At 38.0% G+C, this 23,582-nt stretch overlaps 1 protein-coding gene across 1 annotated transcript in view; it reads left to right on the top strand.

The window, feature by feature from the left end:
- Dhc16F (Dynein heavy chain at 16F) overlaps positions 1 to 23,582 on the top strand; it is a 1,052,459-nt gene that overhangs the window by 340,133 nt on the left and 688,744 nt on the right. Inside the window, exons 23-25 of the mRNA XM_068227815.1 lie at positions 4,064 to 4,179; positions 9,297 to 9,442; positions 21,448 to 21,593. Coding sequence (XP_068083916.1) covers positions 4,064 to 4,179; positions 9,297 to 9,442; positions 21,448 to 21,593 — 408 coding nt within the window. The remainder of the gene's footprint in view (positions 1 to 4,063; positions 4,180 to 9,296; positions 9,443 to 21,447; positions 21,594 to 23,582) is intronic.

A 23,582-nucleotide genomic window follows, 5' to 3' on the forward strand; every position in this document is an offset into this window, starting at 1 on the left:
ATTTCGCCCTCAATTAAGGGCATCTTCAGCCTAAAAACAATCATCAAGAGTACAACTAATATTAAAAGTGGAAGCTAAAAGTTTAGCCATTTATTAAAATTCAGGACATAAAAATGTGAAAAATGATACAATATATAAAGATGCTAATGGAAACACTGTCAATGATTAAACTATAATCTTGTCGGAGACTAAAACTTCTTCCATTAAAATTCCAATTAAAACAGTTCATTTAAAATGTTAGTGGAAAACCAAAGTGGTAATAATATGAAGCCAACGACATGATGGTGTGAACACAAGCATAAACATGATTGTCATAACATGACTCTTTTTTCAGAAATCGCCCAGAACAAATCGAGCTGCTTTTCTTTGGATTTTTTCCAGTTCCTGAATCAAGTAATCCTGGTAAGGGTCCCATACACTGGAACCATACTGTAGTTGGGGTCTCGCCAGAGACAAATATACTCTCTCCTTTACATCCTTACTACAACCCCCAATACTCTCATAAGCATGTGCAGAGATCTGTACCCTTATTTACAATTCCATTTATGTGATTACCCCAACGAAGATCATTCCTTATATTAATACCTAGGTATTTACAATGATCCCCAAAGGGAACTTTCACCCCATCAACGCAGTAATTAAAACTGAGAGGACTTTTCCTATTTGTGAAACTCACAACCTGATTTTTATCCCCGTTTATCATCATACCATTGCCTACTGGCCATCTCACAACATTATCGAGGTCAATATGCAGTTGCTTACAATCTTGTAACTTATTTATTACTCTGTACAGAATAACATCAACTGCAAAAAGCCTTATCTCTGATTCAACTTCTTTACACATATCATTGATATATATAAGAAAACATAAAGGTCCAATAATACTGCCTTAAGGAATTCACTGCCTTGAGGAATTCCCCTCTTAATTTTTACAGGGACAGATAAAGCTTCACCTACTCTAATTCTCTGAGTTCTATTTTCTAGAAACAGAGCCACCCATTCAGTCACTCTTTTGTCTAGTCCAATTGCACTCATTTTTGCCAGTGGTCTCCCATGATCTACCCTATTAAATGCCTTAGACAGGTCAATCACGATACAGTCCAATTGACCTCCTGAATCCAGGATATCTGCTATATCTTGCTGGAATTCTACAAGTTCAGCTTCAGTAGAGTAACCTTTCCTAAACCCAAACTGCCTTCTATCAAACCAGTTATTAATTTTGGAAACATGTCTAATATAATCAGAAAGAATGCTTTCCCAAAGCTTACATACAATGCGTGTCAAACTGACTGGCCTGTAATTTTCAGCTTTATGTCTGTCACCCTTTCCTTTATATACAGGGGCTACTACAGCATCTCTCCATTCATTTGGTAAAGTTCCTTCATGCAAACAATAATCAAATAAGTACTTCAGATATGGTACTATATCCCAACCCATTATCTTTAGTATATCCCCCGAAACCTTATCAATTCCAGCTGCTTTTCTAGTTTTCAACTTTTGTATCTTACTGTAAATATCATTGTTATCATATGTCAATTTTAATACTTCTTTAGCAGTAGTCACCTCCTCTATCTCGACATTTTCCTTGTAACCAGCAATCTTTACATACTGCTGACTGAATAATTCTGCCTTTTGAAGATCCTCACATACACACCCCCCCTTGTTCATTAATGATTCCTGGAATGTCGTTCTTGGAACCTGTTTCTGCCTTAAAGTTCCTATACATACTCTTCCATTTTTCACTAAAATTAGTATGGCCACCAATTATGCTTGCCATCATGTTATCCTTAGCTGACTTCTTTGCTAGATTCATTTTCCTAGTAAGTTCCTACAATTTCTCTTTACTTCCACAGTCATTTCTAACTCTATTTATTTCTAACCTGCACCTCCTCTTTAGTCTCTTTACTTCCCTGTTATAATACAGTGGATCTTTACAAACCTATTTTCACCTTCCTCAACAATTGCTTTAACTCATCCCAGAGTCTGTTTAAATTTTTATTTACCATTTTCCACTGATCATAGTTACTTATTAAAAACTCCCTCATGCCTGTTTTATCAGCCATATGGTACTGCCTAATAGTCCTAATTTTAATCTCTTCCTTTCTTTCACATTTATTTTTAATTACCACAAAAACAGCTTCATGATCACTAATACCATCTATTACTTCGGTTTCTCTATAGAGCTCATCTTGTTTTACCAGAACCTCATCCAGATTATTCTTCCCTCTAGTTGGTTCCATCACTTTCTGATTCAGGTGCCCTTCCCATATTAACTTATTTGCTATTTGTTGGTCATGCTTCCTGTCGTTCACATTACCTTCCCAATTGACATTTGGTAAATTGAGATCACCCGCTACAATCACATTCCTTTCTTTATCGTTTCCCACATGGCTGATTATCTTATGAAATAATTCTGAATCAGCATCTACGCTACCCTTTCCTGGTCTGTACACTCCAAACACATCAAGTTGCCTATTATAGAGATGAGCCTTACCCCTAAAATTTCATGTTTGTCATCTTTAACTTTTTCGTAGCATACAAATTCTTCTTTCACCAGAATGAATACTCCCCCTCCTACCATTCCTATCCTCTCTCTACGATACACCCTCCCGTTCCATGAGAAAATTTCTGCATCCATTATATCATTTCTCAGCCATGATTCAATTCCTATTACAATATCTGGTAAGTATATCTATTAAATTATTTAATTCTATTCCTTTCTTTACAACACTTCTACAGTTGAGCACTAACTTTTTTATGTCATCCCTACTTGATTTCCAGTTCCCTGTTCCCTTAACACCGCTCCCTGGGCCACCCTGCTTCCCTGAGTGTATCTCCCTATAACCCTTCTAAACAAATTTCCTAACTTATATGTACCACTCTGGTTTAAGTGAAGGCCATCTGAGCGCAGATCCCTATATTCTACCCACCCATTAGGATCTAGAAATCTCACTCCCAGTCTCCCACATACTCACTCCATAGTTTCATTTAAATCCCCAATCACCTTCCAGTCGGTATCCCTCCTACACAGTATTCCACTGATAACAATCTCCGCTTCCTCAAACATCACCCATGCTGCATTTACCAGATCCCACACATCCCCAACTGTGTTGGTACTTATAGCTGCTTGTCTTACGTTGTTAGTACCAACGTGAAACACTACCACCTTCTCCTTTCCCTCCTCCTTCTCTTCTACTTTCCTCGACATCTGCCTTAACCTAATTCCTGGATAATACTCTACCCTGGTACCCTTTCCTCCACACACTTTCCCGACATGTCTAACAATAGAATCCCCCATGACCAGAGCCTCAACCCTACCCACCTCATTTGATCCCCTCCCCTCCTGGTCAGTCCTATCTTTCGTGAGAGCTGCAGAAGCTACTTCCTCCTCCCTTTCCTCCATCCCATGACCCTGTTCCACCTGTCTTTTCCTATCAACTACTCCGCCTTTCCTTTTCCTACCTCTTCCCTTTCCCCTTCTTCTACACTTCTTGGCAACAGTTACCTGTTCCTCATCTTCCCTCGGTTGTTCTACCCGCAGTGTCTCGTACCGATTTCTCACCGACACCTGTCCTGAATTTTGATCCTGAATGGAGCCGTATATCACAAATGTGTAGTCAGGGAATTCAGCAATGGTCAGTGTTTCCATCTTGCAACAGTGTAAGGAACTTTTAACACTGTCATTCATGGTTACTGTAAGAGATGCAGGGGTATTTTTAGCATACAAAGATTTATTTGTTCAGAAAATCAAGCCCAAGCTGCTATCAGGCTCTGTATTTAGCCATAAATAAGGGACCTTGAGCAACACTCATAATCGTTACACTCAGATTTTTAAAGATTTAAAGGTAAGAGGTATAGAACTAAATGAAACTGTGGAACTAGTTGCATATAGAGGATTGTGGAGGCACTTAGTTGGTTCACAGAGACTTGCAGACTGAATGCTAAAAGGCAAACAGTCTGTAAGGAAAGATGTACATATGTATTTATTTATTTATTTGTTTGTTTGTTTGTTTGTTTGTTTGTTTTAACAGAGGAAATTTAAGTCATTTAACTTACATTGTAGGTGGTGCACCTGCTGGGCCAGCAGGAACTGGGAAAACAGAGACCACTAAAGACTTGGCAAAATCTCTAGCGATCCAGTGTGTGGTTTTCAATTGCTCTGAAGGACTTGATTATAAGGTATCTATTCTCTAAATTATTTCTTCTCATAATGGGAATAGTCTTAGATTTGATTTTATTGCATATATAATTGTATTTAAATACTGTTGAGGTAAAACACTGGAAAACAAGAATGTCCTGAGGAAAGACTGGTGGGTTTTCATTTAACTTCTGACAGAAGATTGCAGTTAAGTGACATTTACCATATCAAGGCATAAATCCAAGTTAGCTGGCTAAGTGGTTGTGCCGTTGTGCCTGTAGATTTTACAGCATGTTAACCCTACCAAGTGCCAATGCTATATATTGTAGTCATCATCATCATCATCATCCTAAACCATCTCCAGTTTCCCGGGTGTGGTATATGAGCCTCCTCCATCTCATCCTGTCCTTGTACCATTCTTCCTCCACCAACTTGTCCCAATCATGACCTCTCAACAGTACATCGTTCTTAACTAAATCTATCCATTTCCTTCGTGACCTTCCCACGGGTTGTCTTCCTTCTACTTTTCTGTCAAATTCCTTCCTTGCAGTTCTGTTTACTGGCATCCTCTGCATGTGACCAAACCACTTCAGTCTTGATATCTGAATCTTATTGAGGACAGAATCATCTATTCCTACTTCTTCTCTAATTTTCTCATTCCTAATCTTGTCTTTCCTGGTTTTCTGGATCATAGTGCATAGGAATTTCATTTCAGCTGCCTGAAGTTTGGAATTATCTCTATTGGTCAGTGTTGTGGTTTCGAGACTGTATGTAAGAATTGGTGTATAATAGGACTTGTACAATATCATTTTTGTTTTATGGGTATTTGCTCATCCCACAACAGGTGTCTTACGTGGTGGTGAAATTGTGTTGCCTTATTGATTCAATGCCAACGGCCGTAGCCTTGTTGAAACACCGGATCCCGTGAGATCTCCGAAGTTAAGCAACATTGGGCGTGGTCAGGAGTTGGATGGGTTGCCATGCGCTATTGGTGGGGGGTAAGGGAATGGAGGAGCCTAAAGGAACTGGCCACCCTACCGCACGTAAACTCCGGCTCAGGAACACCTCTGCGGAGGTTTGGACCTGCCTTCGGGCAGAATACACCCTTACCTTACCTATTGATTCGATTATTCACCTCATGTTTTGCTAGGTTGTCATTTGATATAACGCTATCCAAGTATTTGAAAACTGGAATGCTGTCCAGTTGGGCTTCATTTAACATGACTATTGGTTCTGCTCCTTCCCCATACACTTTCATCACCACCATCTTGGTCTTGCTGATATTTAAACCATATTTCTTAAACTCCTCATTCCAGCTTTGCATTCTCTCTCCCAATTCCTCTTCTGAGTCACTCCAGATTGCAACATCATCTGCAAATGTGAAGGCTTTGATATCTCCATGTTCTTTCCTTTTAATAGATTTCATTACTACATCCATTACAATAATAAATAGAAGTGGTGACAATGAGCTGCCCTGCTGCACTCCTCTCTTTGTTTCAAACCAGTCCGACAAACCACATCCTACTTGAATACAGCTTCTGTTCCCACTATACAACATTTTTGCTTTGTCTATGAGGCTGTCTCGCACTTGAAGTTCTTTCATGCATTGCCAAATTCTTTTCCGTAGTACACTGTCATATGCTTTCTCAATGTCCAAAAATATTAGAAATAAAGGCTTGTTCTTCTCCCAGTATTTTTCCATTAGCATCCTAATTGCAAATATAAGGTCTGTAGTTGACCTTCCTGGTCTGAAACCATACTGCTCTTCAACCAAAATTCCAAAATATCTCTGATTCTGGTCTCTATTATTTTTTCCAATATTTTCAGGACATGAGACAGTAGTGTGATACCACGGTAATTAGTACATTTTCGTCGGCTTCCTTTCTTGAACAGAGGTACAATGATGCCCATCTTCTAGTCCTCAGGAATAGTATTTTCCTCCCATATCTTGTTGAGCAGTCTGTAGAGCCATTGGATTCCTGGAATTCCCACTGCTTTCAGCATATCTGCACTTAGTTCATCTATGCCCACTGCCTTTCCTTTCTTCATGCTCTTGAGCGCATTTTCAACCTCAAGCCATGTAATTGGTGGTTCAGTTGTGGTTCCTCGACATGTCTCTCCTCTATCCATTGTTATGTTTTCTATATCTCCATTCAGCAGCTTTTCGAAATAGATCTTGAGTTCTTATTTAATTTCTCCCTCTTCTTGTGCCAGAGTTCCATCATCACGTTCTATTACTTTTATGGTCTCTTGATCCCTTCGCCAGGCATTAATGCTGAAACTGTAGTAGTTTATAAAATATTTTATAAAATTGGTAAATATTATCAGAAACCAACAAAATATGCACCATATTGATTAAAAATAGTTTTTTCACAATAAAAAGACATATAAAAATCAAAATATTAGAATTAAGGATACTTATAGAAAAATAACTTTTTATTGGTTAAAATTTTTGTTATCTTGGAAACACAAAGTGAAATTTCCCAAAAATATGTCATCATAACAAAAAATATTTCCTCATGCAATGCTGAAATAACCCTTACTTTCAAGAAAATCTATACATAATTAACACTCTTTGAACACTTTGTCACAATACAGGAAAAAGAAAAAATTCACTGTTTTCTTGCAGCTTAATCTGATTCTGCTTCCTCTTCCTGAGCTTTCTTTCTTTTGTGTTCCCTTGCACTGAATAAGTGCTCTAATTGATCCCACCATGCTTCATGGACCCCTTGCACTTCTCTATTAGCCATTCTTCCTTAGCTGACTTGCACTTTCTCTCTACTTCATTCTTAACCCTTTCACTCTGGTGTAGCGAGTATGGTGGCGTGACTCTCTGGACGTGAGCAACAGGTGGCTCACCGAGCCCGCTGAATGGGACACTTGCCTCGCTCCGCTCTCCAGTCCGCAGTCAGCTGTGACGTAAGGAGAGGACAGGCAGAGCTTAAAAGTATTTTATTTGTAATGCACATTCGGTGAAATGCTTATGATTATATTTTTAGCAATTTTCACTGGCACAGAAGAGTTATGATATGCATATTAAAAACAGCTTAAAGAAACTTAGCATGCTAGCATTTTCCACTAAACTTTTCAGTCTGGAATTATCTGCATCGAACTTACGTTTCTTCAGATTCAGGTTCTACTTTTTCCAATTTAGTTTTCTGCTCGGTTGTTCAGGCACCTGATCTTCATCCTCACTATCATCGTGATAGTGGAAATTCATCTTTATTTATATCACGATCTTACATGATCAAAGTAAACTTCTCCGGAACCACCTAATATCAAAGGAATAAATGTTACTCACATAGATAGCACACAACAGCACAAATTCACTTATCCCAGATGTACACATACTGAACTATGTAACGAACAGCTGGAATTTTAAGAATTTTATATCACAGCAATCAAATGTATCATAATTTTAACTTATCTCATGTATCACTACAGCAATTGTATTTTATAATGTGTTAAAATGTGTTTTAGATGTTTTAGGAATATATATATTGTTTAATTTGTACTTAAGGCTGATGATGGCACATAGATGCCGAAACTAGTACCATTTGACCATTTGATATATGATTGAATCACAATAAAACGTCATTGTATTGATTAGGTGGACCTTGAAGGAATTTAATTTTACTGTAATACCACTTCAATACGGAACCAATGAAATTCATAACTATAAGTGTTTCATACATGTTTCAGGAACAGTATGCATTCCCTTCATCACTGAAGCCAAATCAAAGAATAAAAACAATATAATAGATCTTCTTCAAAGTCACTACCCCATATGAGGCCAAGAGCTTCCTCTGCAGTATATCTTTCCTCCCTCATCAGGCCTTTCACAATTTCAATGCGATTGAAATTTAAGTCAAGAAGCACAAGCACGTCAGTGCAGGGGAGCAACTAGGCATGAAATGAATAGCATACCAGACACATCTGGTATTCGTAGCCAAAACAGTCATGAGAGACCTCCAGGGCTGAACTTCCCCAGCAGTCTATCGTAGTGAAACACAAAACAGCCGAAAAACACGCGACTTCTACAGCAGTCCACCGGGTACGCAGCGCAGCTACCACCCGACTGCTACAGTCGACGGGAGTGAAAGGGTTAATAAGGATTCTTTTATGCCCTCCTCACTTTTTGCATTCTTGTATTTTTGCTGTTCATCGTTCAGGTCTAATGTATCTCGAGTTATCTACTGATTCTTACTTGACCTTACTCTTCTTTCTAACCTTTTTTCAGAAACCCTATTAATCTCATTCATCACTACTGTCCACTCTTCATCTATTGTGTTTCCTTCAGTTTTCATTTAGTCCTTGTGCAACATTTTCCTTGAAACAATCCCTCAACTCTTTCCATTCAACTTATCTAGGTCCCATAATCTTGCACCTTTCCTATCTTCAATTTCTTTAATTTCAGATGACATTTCATAATCACCACATTGTGGTCAGAGTCCATGTCTGCTCCTTGGGACATCATGCAATTCAACACCTGGTTTCTGAATCTCTGCCTAATCATAATGAAGTCTATTTAATACCTTGCTGTGTCGCCAGGTCTTTCCCTCATACACAGCCATCGTTGGTGGTGTTTGAACCAAGTATTAGCAAGGATTAAATTATGATCAGTGCAGAATTCAACCAGCCGATTCCCTCTTTCCTTCCTTCATCCGAGTGTGAATTCTTCTACAGCATTACCTTCTCTTCTTTGGCCTAGAAACTGCATTCCAGTCCCTCATGACAATTAGATTCTTGTCTCCTTTTATGTACTATACTAAATATTCTATGTCTTCATATATTCTTTCAATTTCATCATCATCTGCTGAACTAGTAGGCATATAGATCTGCACTATTGTGGTGGGCATTGGCTTGGTGTCCATCATGACAATACTAGTTTATTCACTATACTATTAAAATCCCTGGCTTAGCCAGGAATCGAGCTTGGGGGCCTCTGAACTGAAGGTCACACCGGAATGAATAATATCTAAGTATCTTGTTTAAAATATCACATCTTTTTGTTGATGTTGTTTTCAATCCATTGACTGTTATTGTAGAAAAATATTCGTGGTAGGGAGAGTATATGGGACTGTATTCCTAATTTCTCTTTGTATGTTCATAAAAGTATTCAAAACTCTGATATTGTTCTTCTGTTGGTTTTTTTCAGATGATGGGTCGATTCTTTTCTGGCTTAGCTCAGTCTGGTGCATGGTGCTGTTTTGATGAATTTAATCGAATAGATATTGAGGTGTTGTCTGTAATTGCTCAACAGCTTATTACAATTAGGAATGCAAAAGCTGCCAAAGTTCAACGGTGAGAATGAAAATACATATCTGTGCTAATGATTTGAAATCTTGATGTTTTAGAAGAATGTGAACACTTAAAAGGATACATCTTTCATTACAAGAAGTTTCTGGTGTCTATACTGGATTGAATAGTCATTTCAAACTTTGGTGTCAGTAATAGCATTTAATGGGTTGTGTGTAACTTTTCCACTAATGAATCTCAAGATGGGTTTCATAGGTAGTGGAGAGAGTTGCAGTTTGCAGTTGAACTGAAGTGTGAATTGTGATAACATCGCCTCAACAAAAAAGAACATTGGAGGTTCAGAGATCGACAAATTCCTGGCCATGTGTTCTAAAGATGAGGATGTGATTTGCATTACACACTGAATGATATTTTATCCCTAGAGGAAATTGTCCAGTAGAGGAAATCATTACTGACTTTATTACAGACTGAGATGAGGGAGAGCTAGTAAGAGATTAGAAAAATGTAATGTTCTTCACTAACTCTGAAAATAGGAGATTTTATGTAAGGGACTCATTTCACACTCAGGACTTACTCACTTCATTGAGGGAATTGTATTTTAGGTGTTCATTTATCCTCTTGTCAGTTGTGTTTGTGGTATTTTCATTTCTGCTGTCAGATGTAATAGTATTAAAATTACCAAACACGACAACAACTCGTCATGCAACTCACAAACTTATGACGACCAACAACCCAAAGCTCTTCAGAGATACAGGAAGAGACCGATGTTACACAGGAAGAAACATCTCAGAACCCTCAATATGCTCATCCTTACAGGTAAATGCAAAGAAATTGTAGACCTCATGGACAGATGTACACTTGGGATTTTAGGGTTGATTGAGACAATATGGAAAGGTTCAGGAAAGAAAACCTTGCAAAATGGTTGTATATTGTACTAGAGTTGGAACCTTAATAAAGCTAGAAATGGAGTTGCTTTTGTTCTCCACAAGGATGTTGATGTGCAGACGGACATCAGTTATATGAGTGACAGAATCATTAAAATGAAATTGCGTGTTGGCCTGGTATTCCATACCTTTGTCCAAATACATGCCCCACAGACAGGCTGCCCTGCGGATGAAAAAGATCATTTCTTTGTAGATGTAGAGGACCAAATAAAGGAAGATAACATCACAGTTATGGGAGACCTGAATGCTCAAGTTGGGACAGATAAGCAAGGCTGCAAAGACGTCATAAGTTCCTATGGCTACGGTGACAGAGACCAGGAGGGAGAAAATCTGACAGACTTCTGTGCATGGAATAGCCTGAGCATAAAAACCTCTTAATTTCAGAAGAGAGTCAGCCATAAAATCACATGCTATGGTTGGGATGGGAAGCAGAAGACAGCAATAGACTGTATAATAACTGATATATGTGCTAGCCAGTTCATCGCTGATGTTAAGGTTATTCCAAGTGAAGTCTCAACGGTGACCACCGGCTTTTGGTTGCACACATTGGGAATATGCATCTGCAGAATGTGAAGCGAAGGAAAATGTTTGCTAGGAGATGATGGGAATAAAGAAGAATACCAAAGAAAGATCTTAGCCAAATTACCAAAAAATGGAAAAAGAAGGGTAGAAGAAGAGTGGCTGTCATTCAAGAATACCTGGTTTCAGAAGACGAATCACTATGTGGAAAGACAAGTGCAATATCCAGGAAAAAAGAAACACCATGGTGGAATGAGAGGGTGAAAACTGCTGCAGCAAAGAAGAGGCTAGATAACGAAAAACCAAAATCGGTCCACCAAGAAGATGAACTTCAGTACATGGCACAGGAGTACCGGAACAAGAAACTATTTGTGAAGCGACAGATTAAAGAAGAAAAGGGTAAGTGCTCGGATGAGTTCACTACCGGCCTAACAGAAGACTGTGAAAGTAATAGGAAGTTGCTTTGTAAAGTAGTCAAGAACAGCAGCAGTGAACATGGCAATATTCTTGCACTGGAAACAGATGATGGGGGAATCTGGTGAAGACAGATCAAGGCATCAGAGAAGAAATGAAAAACTACTTCAGTACTTTAGTAAATGGAGAAATTCTTCAAAATTATATCACTGAAGACTGCAGTTTAAGTGCAAGTGATGGAGAACAACACCAGCTAACATGGCTAGAAGTGGAGTCTCAGCTGAAGAACATGAGAAATGGTAAGTCCCCAGGGTTTGATGACCTCACTGCTGACATGATGAAAGCAGCTAGAGCACAAGGCATATAATGGTTGTATAGAGTTCTCTCTATCATCTGGAAAGAGAAGAGGATACCAGAGGACTGGATGAAGGATATCATTATCCGACTGTATAAAAAGTGAGATAGGAAGAAATGCAGAAATTATAGGGGCATAACTCTACTTTCTCACTCATCTAAACGTCTGGAGAAGATAAATGAAAGAAGAATCAGGATTATAGTTTAACCATTATTGAAGGAGGAGCAAAATGGGTTCAGAAAGAACTGAAGCACTATAGATCTGATATTTGCCATCAGAACGCTAACAGAGAAGCACTGGGAATATTGTAAGAACTTAGTGATGGTTTTTTTGGACTTCGAGAAGGCCTACAACAGTGTGCTTAGAGAGGTAATCTGGGAATGCCTAGAAGGTATAGGTGTGCCAAACTTCTTGATCAATAAAGTAAAGATGATCTATAAGAAGTGCTTAAGCTGTGTCCAAGTAGGGGATGGAAGATGAAATTGGTTTCAAACCAAAAAAGGAGTCCAGCAGGTAAGTGCCTTGTCACTACTCCTGTTGATCATTGTTATGGATCGGATCACAAAGTCCATCAAAGGACATTGGAAAGAGCCAAACATACTAATATTTGCAGATGATGTTCTGATCTGGAGAGAAAATGAAGCAGAAGTAAAACAGTACAGGCAAGTTTAGAGTATGGACTAAATATCAGTAAAACAAAAACTGTTGAAATGAATATCAACAGGAAAGGCGCAGATTCAAACATTTACCTGTAGGGAACTCTATTGCAGTCTGTTTCTAACTTCAAATACCTTGGAAGTATCATGTTGGGAGATAACACAGTAAACCAAGAAATACTTAATATGACTCAGAAAGCTTTTCAATTTCATTTTCAAGTGAGAAATATACCCTGGAATGATAAAATACCCCCAAAATCAAAATTGACCATGCTTTATACCTACTTCATTCCAGTTCTCACATATGGACTCGAAACATGTGCCCTGCATAAAAAGGCAAATAGTAAAATCCAGTCAATAGAAATGAAATTCATCAGAGCAATGAACCAAAAGACCAGGAAAGACAAGATTAGAAATGAAGCAAACAGGAAGGAGGCTGGCATCAAAATACCTGTTACCGAGCTTTTAGGAGGATGCAGGCTACAATGGTTTGGACGTGTTATGAGGATGGATGGAATGAGAACAGCAAGTAATTACTTTGACAGAGAAATGAATGGGGAGAGGCCAGTTGGTAAGCCAAGGAATAACTGGATAGACACAGTGAAATTGGAGATCAGCGATAGGAATGTCAAATTGGAGGACATAGATGAACAGAAACTATACTTTGACAGGAAGAAGTGGCAAGCACTTGTACACCACACTTGGGAAAGTGGAGCTGGAAAATAATGATGATGATGATGATGATGATGATGATGATGATGATGATGATGATGATGATGATGATGATGTCAGGGCTCTGGGAGTAGTGAGTTTTAAATAAGATTATTATTTTTAGCTTTATCCATCTATTATGATATTATTGGTTATAAAGAATATAATATATAAATTATAAACATAAAAAGTTTTCCACCTATTCAATACATAGTTATATTTACACTGCATGTATTTACATTACATGGGACTAGTTTCAACCCTATTTGGGGTCATCATCAGCCATATTTAAACAGTACACACTATTTGACAAAATCCTAAAATATGTTTCTGAGCAGTAAGAACAGTAAGAACAGTATTAACACTATGATGTATAGTTGAATTAGGTGAAGTGCTATGGTGCTAAAAATGTTGCATATGAAAGTGATATATTATGAGTGACAATAGGTGATCAATATATGAAGGCCATCCAGAAAGTGGTACCCATTTGTACAATAAAGACACAGGAGTAAATATTAACAAATATACACATTTTTATTGGAAAGAGCATACTTTACACTACTTCTCCACATTATCTCCAAGCAAATTTAGGCATTGGTCATAACGTGGGACGAGTTTTTGTATTCCATTATCACAGTCCTCCGCCACCAGCATATTGAGATACGTAGTCACGGCTCGTTTAGGTTCTTCATCGCTGTCCAATCTTTTTCCCGCCAGAAAGTCTTTAAGCTTCATAAAGAGATGAAAATCCGAAGGGGCCAAGTCCAGGCTATACAGGGGATGGTCGAAGGTTTCCCACTTGAATTGCTGCAAAAGTTGTTGTGTTATCGCAGCTGCATGAGGCCTAGCATTGTCATGAAGGAGAATGACGCCTGTAGACAATAGACTTCGCCGTCGATTTTGTATTACCCGCCGTAATTTCTTTAATGTTTCACAGTAAGCATTAGCATTAATTGTGTCTCCACGGGCCATAAAATCAATGAGCAGTACACCTCGGCGATCACAGAAAACAGTTGCCGTGAGTTTCCTGGTGGACAGAACTGTCTTAAATTTTTTTGGTTTGGTTGGTGAATGAGCATGATGCCACTCCATTGACTGTCGTTTACTCTCAGGTGATGCATAATAAACCCATGTTTTGTCTTCAGTACGGTAATGATGCAAGTCAGGAAAGAGTCGCCTTCATCGGAATAACGTCCCAGAAACGTCAGTGCTGCAGTGATAGCTTGGTTTTGTGCTCCTCTGTAAGCATGCAAGGGACCCATCTTGCACAGATTTTTGAATAATGCAGATGGTCTTTGACAATTTCATGAACAATTGTTTGAGACACATTACGAAAATGTTCACAGAGTTCATCAATTGTGACGCGCCGATCATTTCTCACGCATTTGTCTACTGCGCTCAGCAGTTAGTCTATAATGACAGATGGTCTCCCTGAACGCTCCTCGTCGTGTGTATTACCCCTCCCTAGGTTGAAGTTGCGACACCATTGCCAAACAGACGACTCGTCCATCACATTGTCTCCATACACCTCCGTTAATTGGCGATGAATATCACAAGGTCGAACGTTTCATGCATTAAGAAATTTAATCACGGCCCTCACTTCACAACTGGTGGGGTTTTCAATTTGTTTAAACATTTTAAACGATCACAGACACAACACAGGCAATGCTAGCATCACACAACCTCGCACAGAGCAGGCAGACAAGCCACTGACACGGTCTGACCTTGCCCAGCGGCTATGTGAGTCGTCAGCACTTTATGCGGCGCTAACGGGTACTACTTTCTGGATTGCCCTCATATAATACAAGTACACTGATATGTTAAAAAGTCTGGGTGAAAAAATACAAATGAGATGCTCTATGTTGTGGATCAATTTGAGTCAAATTTTTTAGACACATGATGTTTCGGGTAGAATTCAGTAGGTTATGGCAATACATTACAGTTGTGGACCGAGTGTTATGGTAATAAGACTGAACACAATATAACGTGACACTTATAATAAAAGTATACAAGTATGTACAAATGTTTGAGTAACAAATGTGTAGAAGATACTCTCTAGAAGAATCTGTGAGGAGTTGATTGTACACTGTATCAGATTAAGCAGAAATTTTGATACTTGGTGTATTAGGTAATCAAGCTATGTTGATATGACTGCAGGGTTGATTGTTGGAACTGTGCAGACTGAATATGAAGTTTTGGAATTCTTCCTCACAGATTCTTCTAGAGAGTATCATCTACACATTTGTTACTCAGACATTTGTACATACTCTAACCGGCACCACCCTCTAGGACCCCGGCAACATCCTAGCGGTGATGAGGTTAATAACCTTACCCACCAGCTCTGTGTGTGTGTGTGTGTGTGTGTGTGTGTGTGTGTGTGTGTGTGTGTGTGTGTGTGTGTGTGTGAGAGAGAGAGAGAGGGGGGGGGGGGGTTGCTATTGTGTCCGCCCCAAATGGGTAGATTAAGCGAACACAAGAGAGACAAGGGCCAAAGTGAAACAACAAGTCACAGTACATAAAAAAATTCAAGGATAAAACCAACATCAGTCAACAACATGATACTAAAATTACCCAAAAGGAAAAAAAAAAAAAAAAAATAGAGACACTTACCCAAAACATGGAGGAAAAGTGGCTTAAGGCCCGTGGACACCCAAACAAGAAATAGTTGCAGCGCTGCACCAAATGTGGTAAATGAAAACCAACTTTTAAGTGATATGAAAGACAACTTTAATAGAAATTAAAATGAGAGGTAACAATTCAAAAAGATAATATCTGGAGGACACCCAGGTTCATCATTAAAAGAGAAGATCAAAGTCAGATAATAACTTGAACCAGGTGTTAAAGAATGTAAATACTCGTTTAACAGTAATTAGATTAACTTGCAAGAACTTAATATGTTGAGTTAATAAGTAGCCAACAAGGCAGCTTCAAATAAGAAAATGTAGACTTAATTTAACAAATAATAAAGGAACTAATCCGTAAATATCAACACGGAAAAACAAAAGTGACCTCCATACCTCAAACAAGATAAGTAAAATGTTGATTTAAATGTGATCGATCACGCGTTAAAAAGAAAAAACAAATACCATACTTAGTAAACAATCAGTAGTTCCATGACCGTTAGGCCGGTTGCCTTTTAACTTTACCACAATTCATTCCAATTTCTACCAAGGGCAATTTCCAAGGTCACACAAAAATAAAGGTAGAAGCTACACATTTCGCCCGGACAAGGTACGAGGCGAAACAACAAAGAGGTAGGCCAAAATTAATCACTTTATTTGAAAGAAATGCCAACGATACCAGGCAACAAAATATTTCATCCAAGAAAAACACACTAACCAACAACAATCCCCATTAAAAACCAAACTGCCCACAACAATTACCCAAACACACGTTGCCATAGTAACGGACAAGCGAAGCACAGTCTACAAATAAGAAGGAAAACCAACGGTATTAAATTAAAAATAAAATTTCACAGAAATCCCAGAAACAATGCAATAAAACAAAGCAAGGAGAAATAAATCCCAGAAGGCAAGGAACCCGAAGGAAAGCTAACCCCGCTACCTTGGAAACAGCGCCTTGGTTCACAGCTTAAGGTACAATCAAGGTGCAAAAAAAAAACTTTTACTTAATTTTAAGATAAACACGCTAATTTCTTTCACCGTGCGAACTGCATTCTAAAATAATTAATTGCCGAAACCGTTTCCTATGGTTCACAGACGCACACGATATCCAGCACAAATTTCGAAGAGGAAGTCTTAATCCAAATTATCATTATTATTATTATTATTATTATTATTACAGTTATCTTGAAGTACGCCGAAACACATTAATCTTCTTGCTTCCCCAGAATTACTTTAATCCAAAACAGTTACATACCTTTGAGTCCAGAAAAATTGAGAAGTTCAAACCTGGCCATTGTTATTGAAGAGCGGCAACCACGAGGCCGTGAACTAAGGTTGTTCACCAAGGATCCTGGAGAATTATCGTTGCAAAAACATAGTCCAATGAAACAGTAGGAGGCCAGCAACTAATGGAATAAGGGATTATCCCTCTTAAGTTGGATTTCACGGGGGTTTCAGCACAACCACCCGCCGCATAGCGGAACACACACATTCACGTCCATCCATGGCGGCTACAGGACGCAGACTCACTCGGAAGTAGTCGCTAGCAGTCAACAGTAGACTCGCGTCACACCACTCGCGCACGCGCAGTAGGCGCAGACACAATACTCAGTTCAGCAGCGCACGGCATACCGTAACAAAAGGGTATATTGGCAAAAGCCGATTGACATAGAATTTCCAAATGGCAACACACACGCCAGTTCGAAAAGGTTATAGGGGGAGTCTCAAACTACTTAATACTGTCTCAATACTTGTATACTTTTATTACAAGTGTCACGTTATATCGAGTTCAGTCTTAGTACCATAACACTCGGTCCACAACCGTAGTGTATTGCCATGACATACTGAATTCTACTGAAACATCATGTGTCTAAAAATGTGACTCAAGTTGATCCACAACATAGAGCATCTGATTTGTATTTTTACATCCAGAATTTTTAACATATCAGTGAACTTGTATTATATATTGATCACCTATTGTCACTCATAATATTTCACTTTCATATGCAACATTTTTAGCACCAAAGCACTTCGCCTAATTCAACCACACATCATAGTGTTAATTATATATTTGTTTCATACTGTTCTTACTGCTTAGAAACATGTTTTAGGATTTTGTCAAATATTGTGTACTGTTTAAATATGGCTGATGATGACCCCAAATAGGGTTGAAACTAGTCCCATGTAATGTAAATACATGCAGTGTAAATATAACTATGTATTGAATAGGTGGAAAACTTTTATGTTTATAATTTATATGTAATCTCAGTTCAATACGGAGCAACAGCATGAAATTCATAACCCTTGATATAAAGAATATGTTCTTTCTTAAAAATGTATGATTGCCTAGTTGTACTTCCTCTTAAAACAATAATCACAATAATAATAATCTTAAAAATGTAAACTTAATGTACAGGGCAATGACTGATAACTTCTAAACCATTAAGAGTAAACTTATGCAATCAGTTCTGAATTAAGATTAATTGTGAGATAATAATTTTTTCAGGTCCCTAAATACTGAAAGTTCACCTGCACCCAGAAACAACTGTATCCATTCCACCATATTCCGTTACTTTTCCATAGTATATCCTCGTCAGCGTTGTTGACTTCACAATTAGAGTATAGTTCTAGCGTATAGAACCCACACTAGGACTACTGTCTGGCCCCATGGTGAAATGGTTAGCATGCTTGCCTTTGGTCACAGGGTCTCGGGTTCGATTCCTGACAGGGTCAGGAATTTTAACCACCATTGGTTAATTTCGCTGGCACGGGGGCTGGGTATATGTGTTGTCTTCATCATCATTTCATCCTCATCACGATGCCTACGGGCGTCAAACCAAAAGACCTGCACCAGGCGAGCAGAACATATCCTCGGACACTCCCAGCACTGAAAGCCATCCGCCATTTCATTTTTTTGCTAGGACTGTTTGATACGAGAAATAGAATAATTTCAAAGGAAAGCAGCATGATTTGTTCTGGGTGATTTCTGACAAAAGAGTAGTGTTATGAAAATATTGCAAACTTTGTGCTGAGAAGACTTTGAATTAAGGAGATGAGATGCTTGACTACGTGGTATGTTTTGAGCTGTCAGCAGAAAGATGGTGTGGAATGAAAGTAGTAGACAAATTAGCTTGAACGGAGCTTTAAAAAGTAGGAAAGATCATAATATGAAGATAAAGTTGGATTTCAAGAGGACATATTGGGGCAAATATTCATTTACAGAATGAGGAGTAAGGGATTGAAATACATTATTAAGGAAAATGTTTGATATTTTCCAAGTTCTTAGAAAATGTTTAAGAAGACACTAGGCAAACAACTGATAGAGAATCTGCCACCTAAATGCAGATCATTGATTGATTGATTGACCATTAGAATTCAGCAAAAATCCTCGGTCTGTTCCTGTATACTATCTCTTTACTGCATATGTAGCTTTAAGTATGCAATTTAGATTCAGTACTAGAAGTCTGTAGGGGCTGCCTGGGCGAGGCAGTAAAGGCGTGCTCGGTTCGCCTGGAAGGATGTGAGTTTGAATACCCATCAGGAAGTCGTACAATTTAAGAAATGAGATTTCCACTTCCGGAGGTGCACATGGCCCTGAGGTTCACTCAGCCTACACCAAAAATGAGTACCAGGTTAATTCCTGGGGGAAAAGGTGGCCGGGCGTAGAGCTAACCACTCTACCCCATCTAGTGCCGAGGTTATGGATAATGGAAGCCTTTACCTTCCACCCCTCCAAGGGCCTTTGCTTTGATTTGCTTTTACTAGAAGTCTGTAGTCACTATCCAAGCTTTTTCTCCAATTAATTTATCAGTTATCACATAATCAATAACTGTCTTTGATATCCCATCCCATCTATATCTGGTAATCGTATGGCTATCCCGGTTTTTGAAGAAATCATTTTTTTACTGAAAGATTGTTTCTTACACACAAATTTAGAATACATTCACCTATTAAATCTCTTAGCTGTCTTTCTCGGCAAACAGGAATTTCGTACAGTTTAATACAAAGGATTCCTATGGGTAGGATTAGATTTAGTGAATGGATTTTGAATAAAGTGCATGATGGAGAAATTGATCCCACTCTCATTCTCTTCTCAGATGAAGCATGGTTCCACTTACAAATTCTCAAAACAGCTCCATGGGGAACCTCTTCATGATGAGAAATCAGGTTAATGCTGTACAGTTTCTGATGAGAGAATAATAGGACCAGTTGTTTCTGAGGAAAACATTAACAGTGTTTGGTATATGAGCATTTTGTGACTTTTGTTTGCTGAATTAACTGAGAGAGACAATACTTTAACAGTTTTTCAGCAGGGCTCATCATGGCTTGTACAGCCTAGGTTTCATTGCAGGAAACTCAACAAGTGTTTGACAATAGAATTATCAACAATAATATATGGTCCCCACGATTCCCTGATTTAAATGCCTGAAATTTTTTTCTCTGGGGATCATCAAAAGATAAAGTGTATAAAATGGATCTGCATACTTTAGACAAACTGAAGGATACCATTTGCCAAGAGATCAACTCGAATCTGCAAAGTGAACTAAAAAGAGTAATGGGTAGTTTCATAAGATGCTAGAAATGATATATGATATGAATTTCATATTGATCGTTATTGGCAAACATATTACATTTAAAGAGGTATAAATGAGTCCACCTATTAAATATTTTAGTCCAATAACACCTGATTCATATTGACAAATGTCTACTGTTCATCCATCTGGGCCATTTCATTCAAAAGTTCTGGTGGTACATGATGTTCCCCTCAGCCATCCTTTCATAAGATTTGTAAAAACATTACACCTTAAGCACTTATAGGCCACTGCATTTCAAGAATATGACTGGTTGTTCCACACCTACAGTTTTGGTAATGTGTCACTTGACTTGAAGAATCATGTAACTATTTTCATACAGGATATTAATATTTGTCAATAAATTGGAAACACATTGGTCTTATCTTCAAATCTTTGCAACCTAATGACTACCAAAGATTCACAAACTTTTTAAAATGTCTTGTTTCATCATATTTTGGATGTACTTTGTATTTTTCAGTGTTTATCATTTTTATTAACTTTTGCCAATTTTGTATGACTGTGAATGGCTGAGAATGACCTTATTTTGTGGGTCAAAACTAGTCCCAAGATTTTAAAATTAAAATATAGATTATATTTATCATGAAATGTTTTATTGAATTGATGGATCCATTTACACCATTAGAAATGAGTCAAAAATGGTGGCAAGCAGTTCCAGCATATGCTTTAGTGATATGGGTGAATATATTTGAAGTGAATTAAAATTTCTCAGGAAGTCATCCTAGCTTGCTCTAATATTTTCCGGCCAGCAGGAAGTGACAGCTTGCCAGCTGAGGCCTCAGCCTTTCTTCAGATGTGGTTCTGTGGTAATTGGATGATCCTGTATAGACTTCTTTCACATATCTACTTAGTTCTTGGAATGCCATTTGTTTGAGTTCAGAAACATTAATGATGTTACTGGTTTTATATCCCTCTAACTACTTTTGATAGTTTTCGGAGAAATAAACATTAAGCTTGTTTATATGTATTCTTCATATATTTATCCCAGATTCTGTGCAGCATATTACCTTAGTTTTCATCACAAATTGTGTAATTTTATGGACTTGTACGGCTGCCTCCTTGATAACAGATCATCTCACTTCTCACATAACTATTGCATACATAATTCTCAAGTATGTTAATAAATTTTTTTCATCATTTCATCATTTAAATAAAGTATTGTAACACACTAGAATATTGAAATCATCAATAACTGCCTGTAATAACTCAATTTAGAACTTGATTCTCTATTACAGCTTCATGTTTGAAGGTCGGGAAATTAAACTTGTTCAACAGTGTGCTGCCTTCATCACTATGAATCCTGGTTATGCTGGGAGAACTGAATTACCTGACAATCTCAAAGCACTGTTCAGACCTATCTCCATGATGGTGCCAGACTATGGTAATTATAAGCCTTTTTATTTGGCAGTAAGTAAAGAACTGAGTTGTGTGGTATGTAATTGTCTTGGAACATCTGTATCTTTTAAAATGCATAGATATAATCTTACAGTAGAAATCCTTTTTAATGTGCCCGCTTTTAAGGAAATCCCGCTTTTAATGAAGATTTTCGTAAGGCTTAGCCAAATTGTTATATGCACAATGTTATTTAAACCCCTTCTAAAAAACCCCAATATAAGAAAAAAGTCCACTTCTAAGGAATATATTTCACATAAATTATGATCACACATCCCATTGTAACCAAAATTTGCCATAAAATACTTTTTCTAAACTTGTTTTAAATGTTAATTAACTACTGTTTTCACGTAATCTCAGTCTGAAGTTAACGCACTTCACGAAAGCGCTCCTTTTGCAATGTGTGGAACCGTGATAAATTGGCACGGCCTCTGGAAATCACTTTTCTGGCAAGCAGCAGTCACTATCATACTAGACGTTGTTGGTTAGTAATGTTCATTGAACTCTAGGTAGTACTAGAATGACGGCTGTATGGGATCGAAGTGTGGTTTCCGATGAGACTAGCTGTAAGGCCTAGAGGTATGAGTAACATATGCGTGAATGCCGCGAGACAGAAGTAACTTCACGAAATATAAACATTTATGTGGAAGGTCTCATGCAAAGTTCACATGATTTACGGTGAAAGATATATTTCAGAAGATTAAAAGCAATTAGAAACTGAAAATGGCTATCGATATTGAACAAAATGAAAATGTATTCCAGAAAAAAATTACGGAATAAGTAGAAAGTCGTCCCTTCCATAACTTACGCTGCCTGAACCATCATCACTGACCACAAGTGTAAGTGTACGAAATTTAGAGCTGTTCAAGCTCTACAAAAAGGTCCAGGAGGGCATATACTTATCTCTAATTGTTTGTCCTTTAGAGCGATTTTATTTCATAGTTGGTAGGAAAAATAACACTTTTCAAATAAATAAATAAATAAATAAATAAATAAATAAATAAATAAATAAATAAATAAATAAATAAATAAATAAATAAATAAATAAATAAATAAATAAATAAATAAATAAATAAATAAATAAATAAATAAATAAATAAATAAATAAATAAATAAATTCATGAATGAATGAATGAATGAATGAATGAATGAATAAATAAATCAAAATAAAGTCCTCTAGGACTCATTAAGGATTAAAATAACTTTTAAAGTACATAATTTGTATGAACGGTTCAGGAGTTAGGACCATTTTAGTCAGGGTGGGTCGCTAGTTAACCTTAAAATATCCCTTAAAAAATAATTAATTTCATATTGTACATCAAGCCTGCGAGATTTCTACCATCATATTTTACAACATCCATAATAATGGTAATTAATAATAAGGTAGGGACCCTCTTCGGAGGCAGCCCTACCCAGGGAGTGGTGCCCCTGCCTATGTGAGTCCCAGAGCACACTGACCCGGTGTGTAACATCTGGTATGGGTCCCAGCTCAGGGTTACGAGTGAAGACCTCAACAGCATCTACGGCGGAGAAGGTGGACTTCGGTACGGTGGAGATGGCGGAAGGGGCATACCCGTAGCGTCTGTACTCCAGAGGAGCGGCTACAAAAGGCGTCTGTCTCCATGTTAGGGGCGGTCTAATTTTGAACCGGGCAGTAGGTATAAAATGCCTTTGGGTGTGGCAAGCCCATCGTAACAATAGCCTATATGGACAAAGCAGATATGGGCCTCAGAAAAGGTTAGGGCGTCCCCTGCTAAAAGCGACGCGCAGCTCTTCAGGTGCTGGGGGAACTGTGAAAAATGGGCAACCAGCACCAAACTACATCAAAATTGCAACAGTTAATGTACTGACACTGACGGGAAAGACAGAAGAACTGGTTGACTTCATGAGAGAAAAAGATATAGCCATACTTGGACTGTGCGAGACCAAGAAGAGGGGTACAGGGGAGATCCCTCTGAGAGAAGGATACAGGCTGTAT

Source organism: Anabrus simplex, chromosome 5 (assembly GCF_040414725.1).
Source record: "Anabrus simplex isolate iqAnaSimp1 chromosome 5, ASM4041472v1, whole genome shotgun sequence".
NCBI lineage: Eukaryota > Metazoa > Arthropoda > Insecta > Orthoptera > Tettigoniidae > Anabrus > Anabrus simplex.